The 17587-nt window shown below is 38.2% G+C and overlaps 1 protein-coding gene across 2 annotated transcripts in view; it reads right to left on the bottom strand.

The window, feature by feature from the left end:
* The window catches only part of LOC120086583 (protein SEMI-ROLLED LEAF 2-like), a 31260-nt gene extending 13982 nt beyond the window's left edge, over positions 1 to 17278 (bottom strand). Inside the window, exons 1-9 of one of the 2 annotated variants that reach the window (XR_005484263.2) lie at positions 16568 to 17255; positions 16116 to 16190; positions 15337 to 15452; positions 11018 to 11132; positions 10766 to 10894; positions 9716 to 9763; positions 9099 to 9277; positions 8821 to 9017; positions 8402 to 8694 (exon numbers count right to left, since the gene is read on the bottom strand). Coding sequence is in view for 1 of the 2 variants with exons in the window: in XM_039043310.2 (XP_038899238.1) it covers positions 8402 to 8694; positions 8821 to 9017; positions 9099 to 9277; positions 9716 to 9763; positions 10766 to 10894; positions 11018 to 11132; positions 15337 to 15452; positions 16116 to 16190; positions 16568 to 16705 (1290 nt within the window). In the remaining variant the exon portion in view is untranslated. Of the gene's footprint in view, positions 1 to 8401; positions 8695 to 8820; positions 9018 to 9098; positions 9278 to 9715; positions 9764 to 10765; positions 10895 to 11017; positions 11133 to 15336; positions 15453 to 16115; positions 16191 to 16567 lie in introns of both variants that reach the window. The other variant, XM_039043310.2, reaches the window with a different exon arrangement.
* Positions 17279 to 17587: the final 309 nt, after the last annotated feature.

Raw genomic sequence — 17587 nt, 5'->3', positions numbered from 1 at the left:
TAGTGTTAGAAATAATACTCGCTTAGCTGCATAGATGCAGTTTTCTTTTTTCTTTTTTTTCTTTTTTTTTAAATGAAAATAACGACTTTCATTGAGAATAAAATGAAAGAATACATAGGCATATAAAAGAAATAAACCCACAAAAAAAGGGAAGGAACATATCTATAGGAAGGGGCTCCAACTATAAGAGATCATTCCTATGGAGTAGTTACAAAAGGTCTTCGAAATCGACGCCCACAAAGAGACATGGAAGCAGACAAGGGCCCAAATCGCCCTAGGGCCCCTATCCACCCCCTAAACACCCTATTGTTCCGCTCGCCCCACAAAACCCATAAAGTCGTGCACACCTCTGCCATTCATAAAAAGCAACCCTTCTCCCCAAAAGGCGAATTGAGGAAGAATTCCTTGATCATTACACTAGCATCTCTATGACAAAGGTACGACATACCAAACATCTGAAGAAATAAATTCCAAACGGTACTTGCAAAATTACAATGCCAGAAAACATGGTCTAGATCTTCTGCCTTCCGACAAAGAATACAACAAAATGACCCAATAAAAGAAGGCAACTTCAAGTTGCCTATCCATTGTATTAGCCCGGCCATGAAGAACTTGCTAGGAAAAGAACCCCACCTTCCTAGGAATCTTAATCCTCCAGAGAACATAAAAAACCGACCGACCTAAGGGAGAAGTTTCAACCAAACCGACCGACCTAAGGGAGAAAGATCAACCGAACACTGAAAAAAGACTTGCAATAAAACCCTTCCGAAGGATCGGGACTCCAAACACAAACATCCCTTCTTCCTGATCTAAAGGAGTGACCCTCAAGTAAAGAAAAAAGAGCAGCCACTTCTGTCGCCTCTCTATCGGACAAAGAGCGACGAAATCCAAAAGTTGCATCTATGCAGTTTACTTAAAGCAGATGTAAAACCTCCCATTATATTCACGTACAAAAGGAGGGACAAAAAGGGGAAATCACCACAAGAGTGAGTTAAAGGGATAGTGGATTATGAAGATATGGTGGCAAAGGGCAAATCTATTGAGGAAGCCGTTGGGGGTGGGACCACAAGGAGCTAAACAAATAGGAAGAGCAAGAGAGGAGGAGGAGGAGAATTTTGGTTGAAGAGGATTCGTCCTTCAGGAGAGGATCCAACACCTCTCGAATTCCAGGCTGGGTTGCTATCGTTTTACGTTCTTGTTTTCCATTGAGTTTTGTTGATTACACTCTTGTTTGGGTTAATTTCTTTTTCCTCTGAAATTCTTTGCTGGAACGTCTGTTGTCAAGTTATAAATAAAGGCGGGAGGAAATTGTTGATTGCCATTGTTCTTGTTCATTTTTTTAATCTTCCTATTTGATCGGAAGTTGGAAAGAGTAAGGGAGGACCGGAGGCTTAACATTTTGGTATCAGAGCCGCAACCCTGGGGAAACGCGCGCTATGACACAAAAACAATTGGAAGAGAGAATTGAGGCTACGAAGAAGGAAATGGCAGGGCTAAAGGATCTTTTGTTTGGCATGTGCAAGAACCTGAAGAAACTTACCGAGGAGGTGCGAGAGAACAATGTGGCTCGAAAGAAGGAAGAGTTGATACTAATCGAGGGGAGTAACCTCAAATCGAAAGGGAAGGTAGAGGAAGCGGAATCATCTCACACTTCCGGCGGAGGCAGCCTGGACAGAGGTAAGTATAAACGTTTGGAAATGCCCTTGTTTACAGATGACAATCCGGAATCATGGGTCTATCGAACGGAGCATTTTTTTCAAATACATGAGCTCTCTGATGCCGAGAAGGTGAAGGTTGTCGTGATTAGCTTCGCCCCTGATGAAGTCGATTGGTTTCGATTGAGTAACAACCGGAGAGCCATTACCACCTGGGAGGAGCTAAAACGTAGGTTGTTTGAGTACTACCGGAGGTTGGAGAAGGAAGTTTATGCGCGAGGTTACTAAAAATTCGTCAAGAAGGATCATACCAAGAGTATGTGAAGAAGTTCGTCAACTACTCAGCGTCATTGCCGGACTTATCGGAGGAAGTGTTAAAGGATGCGTTCTTGAATGGTTTGGAACAGGAGCTGCAAGCCGAAGTGGTCAGTCGGAATCCTAAAACTCTTGACGAGTGTATGAAGGAAGCCCAGTTAGTAAATGACTGAAACATCGCACTCAGGTTGGCTTTGAAGGAGTTGGGTCGAAATGGGCTGAACCAAAAGATGGGCCAAAATGATAAATGGGAAGTAAGTGATAAACATCAGGGGAAGCCTATGGACAAACCACCCATGAAGCAAATCGCATTGCCCGTGAAGCCGTTAGTTCCCATTCCTACAAAACAAAATCTTCCCAACAAGGAGGCCCCAATGAAGAGATTAAGTGACACCGAGTTCAGAGATCGACCTGACAAGGGACTTTGTTTCCGTTGTAATGAAAAATATGCACCGGGACACCGCTGTAAATTCAAGGAAAATAGGCAACTAATGTTATTTACAGCCAATGAAGATGAGGAAATGGAGGAAAAAGAGTTGGTCGAAGGAGAAGAACCGGTTGAATTGAAGAATGTTGAAGTGCAAGAGAAGGTGGAACTATCATTGAACTCCTTATTCGGTTTCTCAGCAAAGGGAACAATGAAACTCAAGGGCAAAATCAGGGGCAAGGAAGTGGTAGTACTCATTGACTCGAGAGCTACTCACAATTTTATCCATCAAGAAACAGTAAGGGAGCTGGAAATACCATTGGAACAACAGAAAAAGTTCGGGGTGGTGATAGGAAATGGAAGTGAAATCGAAGGGAAGGGTATTTGTAAGGGGGTAGAGCTTACATTCCCAAATTTAACAGTGAAGGCAGATTTCTTGGCTATGGAGTTGGGAAGGATGAATGTGGTACTTGGAATGCCATGGCTTTGTACCACCAAGTTCATGGGAATTCACTAGCCTTCATTGACAATGGCTTCTTGGTCGAATGGAGCATCTATCATGTTGAGAGGGGATCCCTCCCTCACTAAAGCTGAAGTTTCTTTTAAAATGCTGAGTAAGCAGTGGAATGATGATGATATGGGCTTCCTAGTAGATTTCCAGCATCTTGAGTTTGAAGACCTTGAAGGAACAGAGGAAGGAAGGAAAGAAGAAGCCCAACCGGCATTACCTGTCATGATTCAAGAATTATTAGATCAAAACCAAGATGTTTTCAGCTTGTCTACTTTACTTACCCATAAAAGGGCAGTCGACCACCGAATAACCATTAAGGAAGGTACCAATCCAATCAATGTGAGGCCCTACAAGTATGGACATGCGCAGAAGGAGGAGATAGAGAAACTGGTTCATGAAATGTTGCAAGCTGGTTTCATTCGGCCTAGCAAGAGCCCTTATTCAAGTCCGGTGTTGCTAGTGAAGAAGAATGATGGTGGTTGGCGATTTTGTGTAGACTATAGGAGGTTGAATCAAGCTACAATAGCTGACAAATTCCGTATCCCGGTAATTGAGGAGTTGTTTGACGAGTTACATGGGACTGTTGTATTCTCCAAGCTTGATTTAAAGTCAGGATACCACCAAATCCGCATGAGGGAGGAGGACATCGAGAAGACAGCATTTAGAACCCACGAAGGGCACTACAAATTCTTAATCATGCCTTTTGGGCTCACAAATGCACCTACAACCTTCCAATCACTTATGAACCAGGCTTTTAAGTCATTTCTACGTCGCTTCATACTTGTGTTTTTTGATGATATTTTGGTTTATAGTCTAGATGTTTCCACATGAGACTCAATTAGGAGTGGTGTTCAACATTCTAAAAGATAACCAATTCTTTGCTAACCAAAAGAAGTGCGTGTTCTGCTGGGAAAGGATTCAATATTTGGGGCATTGGATATCACATCAAGGGGTTGAAGTTGATGGGGAAAAGATCCAAGCTATGGTCAACTGGCCATGCCCCACAAATGTGACTGAATTGAGGGGTTTCTTGGATTTAACCAGGTATAACCGGCGTTTTGTCCAAGGTTACAGCACCAGGGCAGCCCCATTAACACGTTTGCTCAAGAAAAATAGCTTTAAATGGGATGAGGCTGCCACTCGAGTATTTGAAGATCTGAAGCAGTAGATGGTGGCATGTCCGGTTCTAGCATTACCAGACTTCAATCAACCCTTCATCATAGAAACAGATGCCTCTAGAACAGGGGTGGGGGCTGTGTTGACTCAAAGAGACAAACCAATAGCTTTTTTCAGCCAAAAGCTCTCACAGCGTGCTCAAAACAAGTCCATATATGAAAGGGAATTAATGGCAGTCGTGTTAGCTGTCCAAAGGTGGCGTCATTACTTGTTAGGAGGAAGATTCACTGTGATTTCAGATAAAAAAGCCTTGAAGTTCTTGGTGGAGCAGAGGAAAGTACAGCCACAGTTTCAGCGTTGGTTAACCAAGCTTCTTGGATATGATTTCGAAATACTTTACCAGCCCAAAATGATGAACAAAGCAGCAGATGCCCTGTCTAGAGTACAGCTACCGTCCGAACTTATTAGTTGTACTCATCAGCCGTGGTAGATGTGGAACTCATACTAAAGGAGGTGGGGGAAGATGAGGAACTACAGCAGACCATAGCCTTGTTGAAAGATAATCCGGAGGGCAAACCTAACTACAGATGGACAAATGGAAGGCTACTTTATAAGGGGAGGTTAGTAATTCCTAAACAATCGACCTTGATTCCTTCTTTACTGCACACTTATCATGATTCCATACTTGGAGGGCATTCGGGGTTCTTAAGGACCTACAAACACATGAGTGGGGAGTTATATTGGCCAGGAATGAAGAGTGATATCAAAAGATACGTGGTAGGTTGTGATATTTGCCAAAGGAACAAATCAGAATCTCTAACCCCTGCAGGACTGCTACAACCGTTACCTGTTCCCGAACTAACCTTAGAAGAGTGGACCATGGATTTTGTTGAAGGCCCTCCTAGGGCAGGGGGCTTTGACTCCATCTTAGTAGTGGTTGATAGACTGAGCAAATATGGGCACTTTATTCCTCTAAAGCATCCATTTTCAGCGAAGCAAGTGGCAGAAATCTTCATACAAGAGATTATCAAGCTCCATGGCATTCCCAAGTCTATTATTACGGATAGGGATAAGATCTTTTTGAGTAATTTCTGGAGAGAAGTCTAAGCAGCATTAGGAACCAAATTAAGGAGAAGTACGGCCTTCCATCCTCAAATAGCTGGACAAACTGAGCAAGTAAATCGGTGTTTGGAGACCTACTTAAGGTGTGTTCCTGCAATGAGCAACCTAATAGATGGAATAAATGGCTGGCTTGGGCAGAGTATAGGTATAACACCACCTTCCATGCTTCAATAAGGACCACTCCGTTCCAAGCAATCTATGGAATGGAGAACTGAACACACAAGAATGGCTTATTAAATGGAAGGGCCTTCCGGATAATGAGGCCACTTGGGAGTCGGTAATGAACATCAGGCAACAATTTCCATCCTTCCACCTTGAGGACAAGGTGCATTTCGAGAGGAGCGGTAATGTAAAACCTCCCATTATATTCACGTACAAGAGGAGGGACAAAAAGGGAAAATCACCACAAGAGTTAGTTAGAGGGATAGTGGATTATGAAGATATGGTGGCAAAGGGCAAATCTGTTGAGGAAGCCGTTGGGGGTGGGACCACAAGGAGCTAAACAAATAGGAAGAGCAAGAGAGGAGGAGGAGGAGAATTTTGGTTGAAGAGGATTTGTCCTTTAGGAGAGGATCCAGCACCTCTCGAATTCCAGGCTGGGTTGCTATCGTTTTACTTTCTTGTTTTCCATTGAGTTTTGTTGATTACACTCTTGTTTGGGTTAATTTCTTTTTCCTCTGAAATTCTTTGTTGGAACGTCTGTTGTCAAGTTATAAATAAAGGCTGGAGGAAATTGTTGATTGCCATTGTTCTTGTTCATTTTTTTAATCTTCTTATTCAATCGGAAGTTGGAAAGAGCAAGGGAGGACCGGAGGCTTAACAGCAAACTACAGCGCAATAGCCTTTAGGCATGAGCATGAGGTGTAAAAAAAGCTCAGGCTCTTTTTTATGAGCTGCACAATAGATAAATTTACATGTTTATATATGAAGAAAAGTAGTATGATGGATAATAAAATGATGAAAAGTAAAAGAAAATATAATTTTAATTGAGACTAGGGAAAAATGTATATCTTTTAAGAATATTCATATGTTTCTTCCTTAAAAGTTAGAAAAATAATAATAATAAAATAATCTTTCAAAAATAGTAGGAAGTCAGACGGCCAAGGTGAAGCTACTGGGGACATTTACTAGTCATTCAAACAACACTCCCTCAGTCTTGAATAAAAATCGCTTTCCACACATCTGTAGGTCATATTCTGATATAAAGCTACCCCGTTTTCAAAACTAATTGAAAGAAGAGTATGTTATGCCCATCCAAATGGATTACAAAGAACATCTCCAATTGGATAAAAGAGTTTACGCTATAATTGCTAAAAGGTAGAACATTTCTACACCAATAAAGAGCCATAAAAGGAGACGAGTAATCTCTTCTCCAGAGATCTTTCTTTGTTCTGAAAAGTTCTTAAGTTTCTTTCGATCCAAAACATCCAAATAGTAGCTCGTACAAAATGTTGCCATAGTATGCACCACTTAATTATTCTAGGAGATCAAGTGACACTGAAATAGGGAACCTAGGCCTAGGCCAAAACGTCCTTTTGATCTAAAACGTCCAAATAGTAGCTCGTACAAAATGTTGCCGTAGTATGCACCACTTAATTATTCTAGAAGTAACACTGAAATAGGGAACCTAGGCCTAGACTATAATTTGCAGAAAAATAATCTTGTTCATGGCCCTATTAATACACACACACACGAACACACTCCAATTAGGTGTAAGGACTGTGAGTACTGCATAGGAGAGCTCATACTTGGCTCAGTGAACCTCTTTATCTAAAAGGACCATCCCATAATGGGGAAAATTAGGTAGGGTAGTGCCAAGTGAATGGTCTCTTAACACGGATAGGCTACTTACTAATTCACAAGACCTGATGTTGAAAAACTCATTTGATAATGTTATTACTCTGTTATCTAGCACCTAGGACTCAATCTACTCTTCTCCTTTATATAGTAGTGTTGGTAGGGAGTCAACCTCCTCCTATAGTTATAGTCCAGTCACAAAGTGTACTTGTTCCTCTTGGTTGCATCCTTGTTTGGGTTGCACAATGGGTCTTGATTGTTATGCAGTAGTAGAAAATCTTTCTTGATATTCTAAAAGAACTTTAAAGTATTCCTCATCCACGTTGCATTAATTGAAGGTCATGTTACCCAACAAGCTTACATTGGGCACTACTCATTTGGCCTGTGTCCTATTTGGAACATGTAACATTTGATAAGTTCTTTAATTAGTTGTAGGTAATGTTGAGTTTAATAATCTGTCCTCTTGCTCATTCAGTCCTCCTTGCTCTTTTCTTGATTTATCAGCTGTCCTTGATGTCATTTTGGGGCTGATTGTGTACTATATAGTATGCGAGTCCATCACTTGTTTCTATGGATAGCTTATGTAGCTGCTTTATTCAGCTATTCTTCAATCTTGAGGATTATTGTCACGGTCTGGCCACTGTGAGATAAAGATAAGTTGTGGGGCTGCAGATCAAAGTCCATTAATCTTGAGATTTTCTGGTATTTTGTCTCACTAATGTTGTTCCTTGCATTCACTCTGTAAAATTCATCAATTGTGATATTAATCACATAGTAATTGCTTATAATTTGCAGGTATGCGTGGTCCTTTAGTAGTCTGCTCACTGTGGGGCACTATTTTGTAGGCATCTCCCTTACTCTTTTTAATTAGCCCGTAGTCCGTGGTCCCACCATGTGAAGATATTGGATTGTAGTTTAATACAAGAAGGTTGACTCTCTTTTCCTTGGTGTACACGAAGAAACTCTACAATTTTTTACCCAATCACAAACCTATTCAATATTCTACCATCCATCAAATGAGGATAGGTCAATATTCATCCCAAACTTTGAGGCTTCTGATTGGAAACAGTAATTACCAAAAGTAGGTCCTTTTCGAGGAATCTTGGCTGTTGCTGCAACTCACTCTGAATATCCTTCTCATCAGAGTCTGGGGATTATCCTCGTCACTTCACATTATGGCTGAAAATTGATATCAATTTCTTCCTCCATACCTGGATTTTTCTGCTCGCTATCTCAAAGAAATGTTGTTGCTCTCCCACCATACTTCATGCAGAAGCCAAAAGAACAACTGTAATCTTTATCAACAGTAATGTGGGAATGTTATAATGAACTATGAAGGGGCCTATAAACAGGTGTTTCCTGGTAACTTATGATGTGAATAAAGAATCTAGTTACCAGTTTGATGGGAAACTTTGACCTAATAACCGCTCTTGAGGAAACAAATGAAAGGATAACTACCTTTTTTGACAACTCCACAAGGCAAGCATCAATTGAAGCTTGGCTTTTTTGGTTCCACAGTACAATTTCTGCTCCCAAGTTAGCGTCATCAAGGGTGCAATGTATACTTTTACGAAGATGCCTCATCATATCACTTAGTGCACCAATTATGGCCACTGATGGTTGGGCATCAGTACGCTGAGCAAGGGAGGTGGCAACATTAACAATGTCAATCTGCATGGCAGGATTATTTAGAACATTCTTGTGATCTAGGTGCTTGATGAGAATTGCAAGCATAAAGTGGGAGTTGTGCCCTGCATCAAATATATGAATTTCATAAGAATCACTAGTGCAATTATGGAATTATAGGAATACGTAGGAAGAAGTAGTTTAAATCTCAAAGCAACCAACTTTAGAAAGATCTCAAAGGAAAATAATACCTAAATTCTCCATCATTAACTGCATATCCAGCAAGACAGAAAGACCGAGCCCAAGTTTTGGAGACCAAAGATTTCCATTATCAAAATAACGGAAGAAAGATTCCAAGACACGTCTCATAGTTGTAGCTTCTTTTGCCAACTTAGCAATGTTACGTAGGCAAACCCTTGACCAAAATTCTGGGTTCTGAGCGTCTTCCCTGTCAGATATATGTAAGAATGATAGCACTTGTAAGATTGATATGCAAATATAATTATCAAATGCCGAGATATGTACTTACAGAGATACAATAATTTCCCCTTTTTCAGTTACTATCATCCTCCATGAACACATCCTTGTTATGTGTTCACGTGAATGGGAAACTACTGCAGTGGCATCCTGTGTATCTTGCTCATCATGGCCAGAAGAACTGGAAGTATGTTCAAGATCCCCATAATTATCCAAGACAACAGAAATAACCTAATTCATGGAAGGTGAAATGCTACTAAATTTTAGACAAAAGTTTATACCACCAAAAGAAGAAATAACAAGTAAACAAGTGAATATCTAGAGTAAACAAGACTTTTTAGAGATTAACATTTTTTTATAGGAAAAATTGCTTTCATTGATAAAAAAATGAAAGAATACAAGGGCGACAAGAAAAACCAGCCCCCAAAACCCCTTCAGAGAAAGGGTATCCAACTAAGAGATAAAATAAGAACTTTTAGAGATTAACATATTTATCATAAGCCAACCATAAAAAAATATTCAAAATATCAATCTTGCTTCCTCATACTTATTCAATTTGATGGGATATAGCAAAGAACAAAATGTCAGTAGACTCTGGTAAAAAAGTTGTATTAACTTCCAAATTTATAAGAAAAATATATCAGTATCTGTAAATGCAAAGCAACTCACATTGTCAAATTCAGCTGATATATTGGAAAATTCACCCATAAACCAAATCTGCGGATCAAACGCACTCAGATAAGCAAATAATGTGCAAACTATTAAGAAAGCAAATATGGTCCTTCAACAGAAATAGTTGCATAAAATGAGAGATTTGGAATGCAATCCGAATGTAAAAGGTGCATAAAAATAGTAGACATTGGAAAAGTAAATAAATAAATAAATTGCTCAGGACAACAATTTGTTTTTTGGGTTTTGTTTCCTTTTCATGAAAAGAATGCTTTTCGGTACTCTCGATTCAAAATTCTTACAGTGTCCATTCTGCTTTAGTGTCCCTCCCTGACCCTAACGCAGATGATACCCACCACCCCCACAATGTGGATAATATGCACTTGAATAAAGCCGCAGTTAAAGCTTTTTGGCACTTTGAAAAAAGCAAAATTTTTCTAATAAGTAGTTGTATTTGTGCTAATATTCAATTGTTCTGCTCAGCATATATCAGCCCCAGAAAGATGGTCTCGGAGGTCCATCTTCCAACCCAAAATTTCAGCTTCAGTGAGTCGAAGTAGGGCACATTTCAATGGGACTATTTCGGGCTTGATTTTGGAAAGTAGTTTTCCACTTTGATCTTCAATACATATGCATGTTAGGAGGGAAGGTGAAATCTCTCCTCCCTGGTAGTCTACTACTTTTTTTTTAGGCATTTTTCTATAACTGCATATTTTTCAATGAAACAAAGCTTTCAAAGATCTGTAACTTCATTTTTGTTCAACCCAATTATTTTCAATCCTCCCAACTACTTTCTTATACCAAAACCCAAAGAAGGGTCTCAGACACCTTTTCTGATTCGAATGTCCTCTAAATGGCTTAAGTCAACTAGGACCTTAGAAAAGAAATGTTTGTGCGCTTCATTTTATGATAATTTTTCCACTCTATCTTCCAATATGCAGAAGTAGAGATTCAAAATCAGTCTACTGACTTTGAAAGACCAACACTTTAAGTACATACATAAAGATAAAATAAATAGCAATACATTCAAATAAATATGATGCAGATTACCATAGATGAGAGGGCTTGAAGGCCAGCAGAACGCATTTGTTTTTCTCTCCTTTCCTCCCCTATTTCTTGCGTTAGAAGGCAAAGTTTGGGAACCATTCCATCTAAGTTAAACATATACGTACCATCCCTCTGCGTAGTCGATAAAAGTACATAAAATTAATGAGAACTTACAAGGAACAAGCTATGTTAATTCAACATATCCTTTCAAAAATGGACCAAAGAACCATAAGCTGCCATCCTGGAAAACCTTACTTGGCTATTTATGAAATCAAAGAGAGCTTGGCATCCTAAAATTCGCATTTCATCATGACGAGCTTGATCTAGTAGAATGTGTATGATGCCAAGCAAACTACTTGCAAATAGAGGCCTGCGATAATTTTTTCTGATTACAACTTTCATACGCATGTAAGTAATATATTATCAAGTCAGGAGACATCACAAATCAATAAGCATGCTTGATGCATGTTTGGTAGGAACTTTGAAACGATTAAAATAATTTTTTTCATATTTAAAACAACTCCGAAGCACACATTTAATCACTCAAAATCAATTCAATATTTATTTTACATTTTTTAAAAGCATTTTTCATAACAAATGGATTATAAATGATTAAAAGTATTTTCGAGTGATTTTGAAAATGATAAAAGTGATTTTAACAATTTGAAATCACTCTCAAACACGCCATTATTATTCACCAGCAAATTCCCACCGATTGCAAAAGCTTTCCACAAAACTTATAAGAAAAGTCATTTAAATTATACCTCATCAGTCCAAGAGGTTATCATGGTGTTTTTAACTTCAACAATATAATTTCATTTTACACATGAATCACGAAAATTCAATGAAGTGAAAAATATATATATATATATTGATTTGAAATCCAATCACAAGGAAAAGACTTGTGCGAGGAACAAATATTTGAGGCCATTAAGAAATCCAACAATTTACACAAATACATAACTTCATCCCTTATCTATCTATATGTTACAAAAAGAAAACCCCAAGTGTCAAGATAATTTATTTAAAATGAATTGTAAAAAACATAAAAATACATAGGTTAAAATATCATTTTGGTCGTTGTGCTTGAAGACTCATTTAATTTCGGTCTTGTACTTTCAAATGTCTAAATTTAGTTCTTATACTTTCATTAAATCCTAAATAAGTGCTTAGTTTTAGTTTGAAGTTAATTTTTAACGAACTTGGTAAGATTATAATAACAATAATAATTTTCATTCAAGAAAATATACCATGTGAATATGTTTTCAAAATCTAAAGAGGGATGACTAATACAAACTATATTTTAAGGAAAAAAATGTTAACCAAGGGGTGTGCAAACCAAACCAAAAAACCAAAAAACAGCCGGAAACCGGAGCTGACCGGGCGGTTTTGATGGTTTTCCAGTCGGCAGCGGTTTTTTGTTTTCAAAAACCGAAAAAATGGTCGGCCGGATGGCCTGAAACCCCACATTTTCGACCAAACCGACCGATGGTATTGACATTTCCAAATACTTACCTCGATTGATGTATGCACTTAAAGAAAAACTGTCATTTTTTTAAAGAAGAAAATATATGGGAAGGTGTGAAATCACCACTAAACAATTCTTTTTCTCTCTCATTTCCATCATTACATCTTGGTTGATATGAAAATCATTAATTATCAATAAAAACTAAATACTAAAAAATTATTTTCTCCGTTGCTCACGTCCATCTCTTCTCTTTCCATCAATTCCATATCTAATTTATTTTCTTCTTTCGCTCTCCATCATGCATTTGTCTTTTCTTCCCTTTCTCAATTAACTTTTCTCCTTCTAACCCAAATTTTTCTCTCCTCACTTTTCATCTTCTTCTCTCTCTGTCTCTCCATTCGTGAAGCTTCTCTCTTCTCCATCTCTCTTTTGCATTTTTCTCTCTTCTCCTTTATTCTTTTTAGATTCAATATTCTCTTCTTCAACCCCTTCCTCTTCTCATCTATATATTCTCTCTCCTTTTCTTTTCTTTTCTTTCAAGTTTGATGTTGTTATGAAAACCGACAAAATCGACCAGCCGGCCGGCGTTTTCCTCGTCTCCACAACTGCCATTAACCGACCGATGAAAACCGATTCATCGGCGACAATTTTTGTCTAAAACCAATTCTGTTCGACCGATGATCACTTTTATTAATCACAAACTAACAATAGAGACTAATTTTAAGATTTATTGAAAGTACAGTATTAATCTCTAAAAGTATGTAGAACTAAAATAGAACAAATTTTAAATACAGAAGATGTTTAACCAAATATTTATTTTCCATGCTTTACTATTTTTTGCATAGCGGGAGATGCCCACTTCTCGCCCGAAAGAACCGCTCACTAGCTACTTAAGCGACAATCCACACCGGACTGCTTTGTCCAACAATAAATCTATTTTCAAGTCTTAAGCAAAGTGGCATTCCTTTATCAAGTGCCGAAAAAAAGAGTGACTTTCCTGGTACAAGTGTACTCCGGCTAATATAGGAAAGGTTTTTTTTTCCCTAATCCAAGTTTGACGCTGATTAGATCCTTAACAAGCAAGCTACCTTGTACCAATTTGAAAATAGGAACAAAAATGAAATATGGTGGGCCCTAAAAGCTTATAAAATGGAAGTGACACTAGAGTACAAATACAATGAAGTTACCTTGTGTTCGTTCATAATAACTTTGTACTTTTTTTTCCACATATCTTTCTCAGTAGACAGCATTAGCAATACCATTGTAACTCAAATATACATCAGTCTCAATTATATAACAAGGCAAAATGGTCCTAATGCAACTCTAAATAGTAGCATCAAGCACTAAGAACAAGAAAATAAGAGCAATCCCTTTGTTCATAGGGCATAGGAGTTCCTAAAGACTTGTATGCAAAAGTATTCCAAGAAAGGTAGAAATTCCTTCGTTTGAATGGGGGAAGAGGGTTAAGATGTATCTCGAGTCATAGTTGAGTTCATTTGATTGCCATGAACAAGTTCTACTTGCTGCTTCAGAAATCATTGATACAACTGAGATGTAAGCCTGTATCAGCAGCTTCCACCACTCAACCATATCTAGCTTTCCTGGTACAAGTTCTATAGGCATCTCATAGGAAGATATCGGACTGCCAAGAAAACCTTTCTTTTGTCACAAAAAAGAGGGTTCAAGAGCACCTCCTAAACACCGAACAACACCCGCTATTACAAGCTGACGCAACCCCAAGAGTCTTAAAGAACCAATTCCATATAAAGTTAACAAAATCACAATCCTAAGGCAAATGGTCCACTCCAAATCCCCTTCATCTCTCCTACAAAGAACACACCATTAAAGGTCAACACCATGGAGGAAAGCCTCTAGATACGATCTAGAGTATTCACTCTCCCATGCAACACTTGCCAATTGCCAGGCAAAATTTTTCATTTTCCTAGGAAACTTAACCTTCCAAAGAGAGAAAAATGCAGCGGCTCCCAAAGGAGGAGAAGAGTTGCAAAGAAACCGAAAGAAGACCTACTGAAAAATCCGTCAGAGGGCTTTGGAACCCAAGATCTAAAATCTCATCTTCAAATGAGCTAACAACCCAAACTACCCAATCCAAACTATAAGGATTTGGTTGTGCCTCGGGTTGAATACTTTTTTCAAGTTGACCCAACCCAATCCGAATTACATATATTAATAAATAAATAAACAAGCAAACAAATATACATGTGTGTGTGCGCACGTGAGTATTAATTTAATGTTTAACTAACTATAGAGTGATGAATTTGTGAATCTTTTATGTTTTTTTTAAGATTGTTACGATGTTTGTTTTTATTTAAAGTTTGTAATAGATATCATGGATATTTGGTATTTAACATTTGAGTTTAATGAGATTTTAGTTATTAGTCATGTATTGTAGATAAACTTAAGTATTTTCAATTAATAAAAAAAATAATAATAATAACCCGACAACCCACCTCCAATGCAACCTTTTGTCAAATAGACGATAAAGATGAGGGAATAGAGCATGCACGGTTTCACTCCCACCCAAAAATCCTCCCAATAATAAGTATTTGATCCATCCCCGATAGAACATTTAATAAACTAAGAGAACATAGGAACACCTGAGGCTGTGGCAATACCAGACTAGGGGCTCTTACAAGATTCCTTAAAACCTACCTCCTGAGACCCATTCAAAAGGGTAAGGTTCATACCTACTCACAATACTCCTCTTTCACCAAAAAAAAAAAAAAAAAAAGCTCTAAATGGAAACGCCACAACCATTTTACCATGTCATTATGTAAACCGCATGTTCCGATAAATAGGCCTTTACTCTCCAAAGGGTTCAAAATAACCTCCCAATCAACTAAGTAGGCTTCTTCCCACAGAAAGTTCCTCGTCAATCTTTCAATGTCCTTACTAACTGAGGTAGGCATCGTAGAAAGGAAAAGGAAGTATAACAGGATTTCACTCAACACCGACTGAATCAAATTCAGAATTCCCACTTTAGAGAAGAATTACATACTAGAGTATAATGGGATTCCATCTATACAGGAAAGTGATAGTAATATTTAAAGATTTTACTCCACTTCAAGATTAATAAGGAACTCACATTTGCTCTTTACAGGAGCTCAACAACTTTCGGTAGATGCATATAATGACTTTAACAGAGTGAAGTTGCTCATTTCTCAATTCCCTGTAAAATCTGTGCTCGAGATAACTTGTGATCTGCAAAAAGAAAAATAAATTTCATGAAAGTATTAAGTGATTAAGAATAAGAATAGGGGTGTACTAAAGGTAAATCGGGAAAGTACTGTAGCCCCATGCCCAAGGGGCAAAGTAATGAATTTATAGCAATGACAAACAGCTGAAGTATGCCAGAAGAAACGAAAAAAACTGAAGATGCTTGCACAGCGAAAATCCTGAACCCCTCAAACTGGGAAATAAGTTTCAATGGAAAAAAAGCATTGTTAAAGTATCCAAATCAAACGTTTGTCAAGTCCAGGTAAACAGTCTCAATGTTATGGAGCATGATCATGCAATCATGAAAAGACTAAAAAGTCCAAATTTCACAACTAAGTTTCCTACAGACATCCCAATTATCAACTCCTACAATATACGATTCCTCATAGGGAAAATGAGAAGACAGTGCAAAATGCTTGATACGTATCAACATAGTCCAGCACTTCATCCTCCAGGTTAATGAAATTCCATAACCACCTTGTCAATAACAGTTAAAGCCACACAGCAATTGCTACACATTATCTTTAACTTTAGATATGTAAGATGAAAAGTGACAAAAAAGAACTAAGGTAAATATTTCACTTTCAGAATAATCCAAGAGCACGGTTCGAAGATATTATTCAAAAGAAAAAATCATGCACGTCGCACCTTGGGAATACGAAAAGGATTTTTGGATGCATATTCACATAATTTACTGATCTTTCTGTCATTAGGTTCTTCATCCTGCCATAATATGAAAGAGAAGGATCAATTTCAGAACCGAATGCTGAGGAATGGGGAAATGATTTATACACTCATCTCCCTTACTGATGTCTCAGTAACGTGAACGTCCATCTTTGTTTTGAAAAGTTATGTATATAGATAAGTTTAGAATGTAAAATTTTCCCTCTCTGATAAAATTTCTAACTCTGCCCACTAGCGAATCCGACCCCAACCACCGGTCCATGAAACAAACTTTTAGAAGCAAGGGCCAAAGATCAATACAACGATTTGGCCAAAGCACGACTAAAATGGGTACGAGATCAACTCAAATTCCTAGATAAAAAAGAAATTGCAATTGACAACAATATGTTTTTGACATAGGGAGAAAGAGAGAGAACCTGAGAGCGAGGAAAGATATCGGCGAGCAGCTTCTTGTAGCGCTTGATGGGATGCCTCGACCTCGCACGCAATGCAGGGCAAAAGAAACACAAACTTTCACACACGGGCATCATCACTTGACCCGTAACCATTGCCATTATTCTTTCAACCCTAAGAATGAGAAGGATTCCCAAATGGCGCCCCTAAAAAAGATACACCTCCGCCCGCAACTCCGGTGGTACGATCGTCGTTGAAACGATCGACAGGATTCGAAAAAATGGGAATGGAATTCTTACCAGCGGTGCTTGGGGAGGAGGACCTGCGGTGGTATTCAATAGCCCTCCGGAAATTAGTGAAAGAATTGATGATGTCCGGTTTGAGAGCGCGAGAGCACCGGATCTACGAGGCCTCCACCTAACGAAAAATGGCGGAACTCAACGCCATTTTATACCCTTCTTCTTCCCTTTCCCTCCATTTTCGGCTATATTTCTGCTGCTTCTCATCATCCTGGTTTTCACAAAATGCCATAGCCGTTATTTTGTTTTTGGCCACCGTCCTCTGTTGTTATTGTTATAGACAAAACGATTTTTAATTTTTAATCTTTTTTTTTTTTTCAGCAAAAAATACATCTTTGTCTCTCATGGCCATAGAAAGTGATGCATCCTCACAGTTGATAGCAAGAGCCCAATTGGGAGGCTATCACACCATACACCCGACATCTTGAAATTTCTAGCCCTTTTAGCTACTTCATGGGTCATTTTATTTCCATTTCTTTTAACATATACAAAAATTAAAGAAATTAAAAAAAATTAAAAAAAAAAAAAAGAAGAAGAAGTCAGCTCATCTATTTTCTTTTTTAAACACTTAACCTTAAGATGGGATAACGCTTTACCATTTAGAAGATTAATTGTTGTTAGACAATCAGATTCGAAAATAATATCAGAGAAACTTCATCTTTCTGCCGCTTTCACTCCTTCCAGAATTTCTGACATCTCTGATAATGGAGGTTCAGGGTTGTTTTGCATGTTCAACATTTCAAA

Source organism: Benincasa hispida, chromosome 9 (genome assembly GCF_027475165.1).
Source record: "Benincasa hispida cultivar pf3 chromosome 9, pf3_genome.v1.1, whole genome shotgun sequence".
Lineage (NCBI taxonomy): Eukaryota > Viridiplantae > Streptophyta > Magnoliopsida > Cucurbitales > Cucurbitaceae > Benincasa > Benincasa hispida.
Note: the sequence above shows the minus strand (reverse complement) of the source record. Positions and strands in the feature narration are given on the sequence as shown.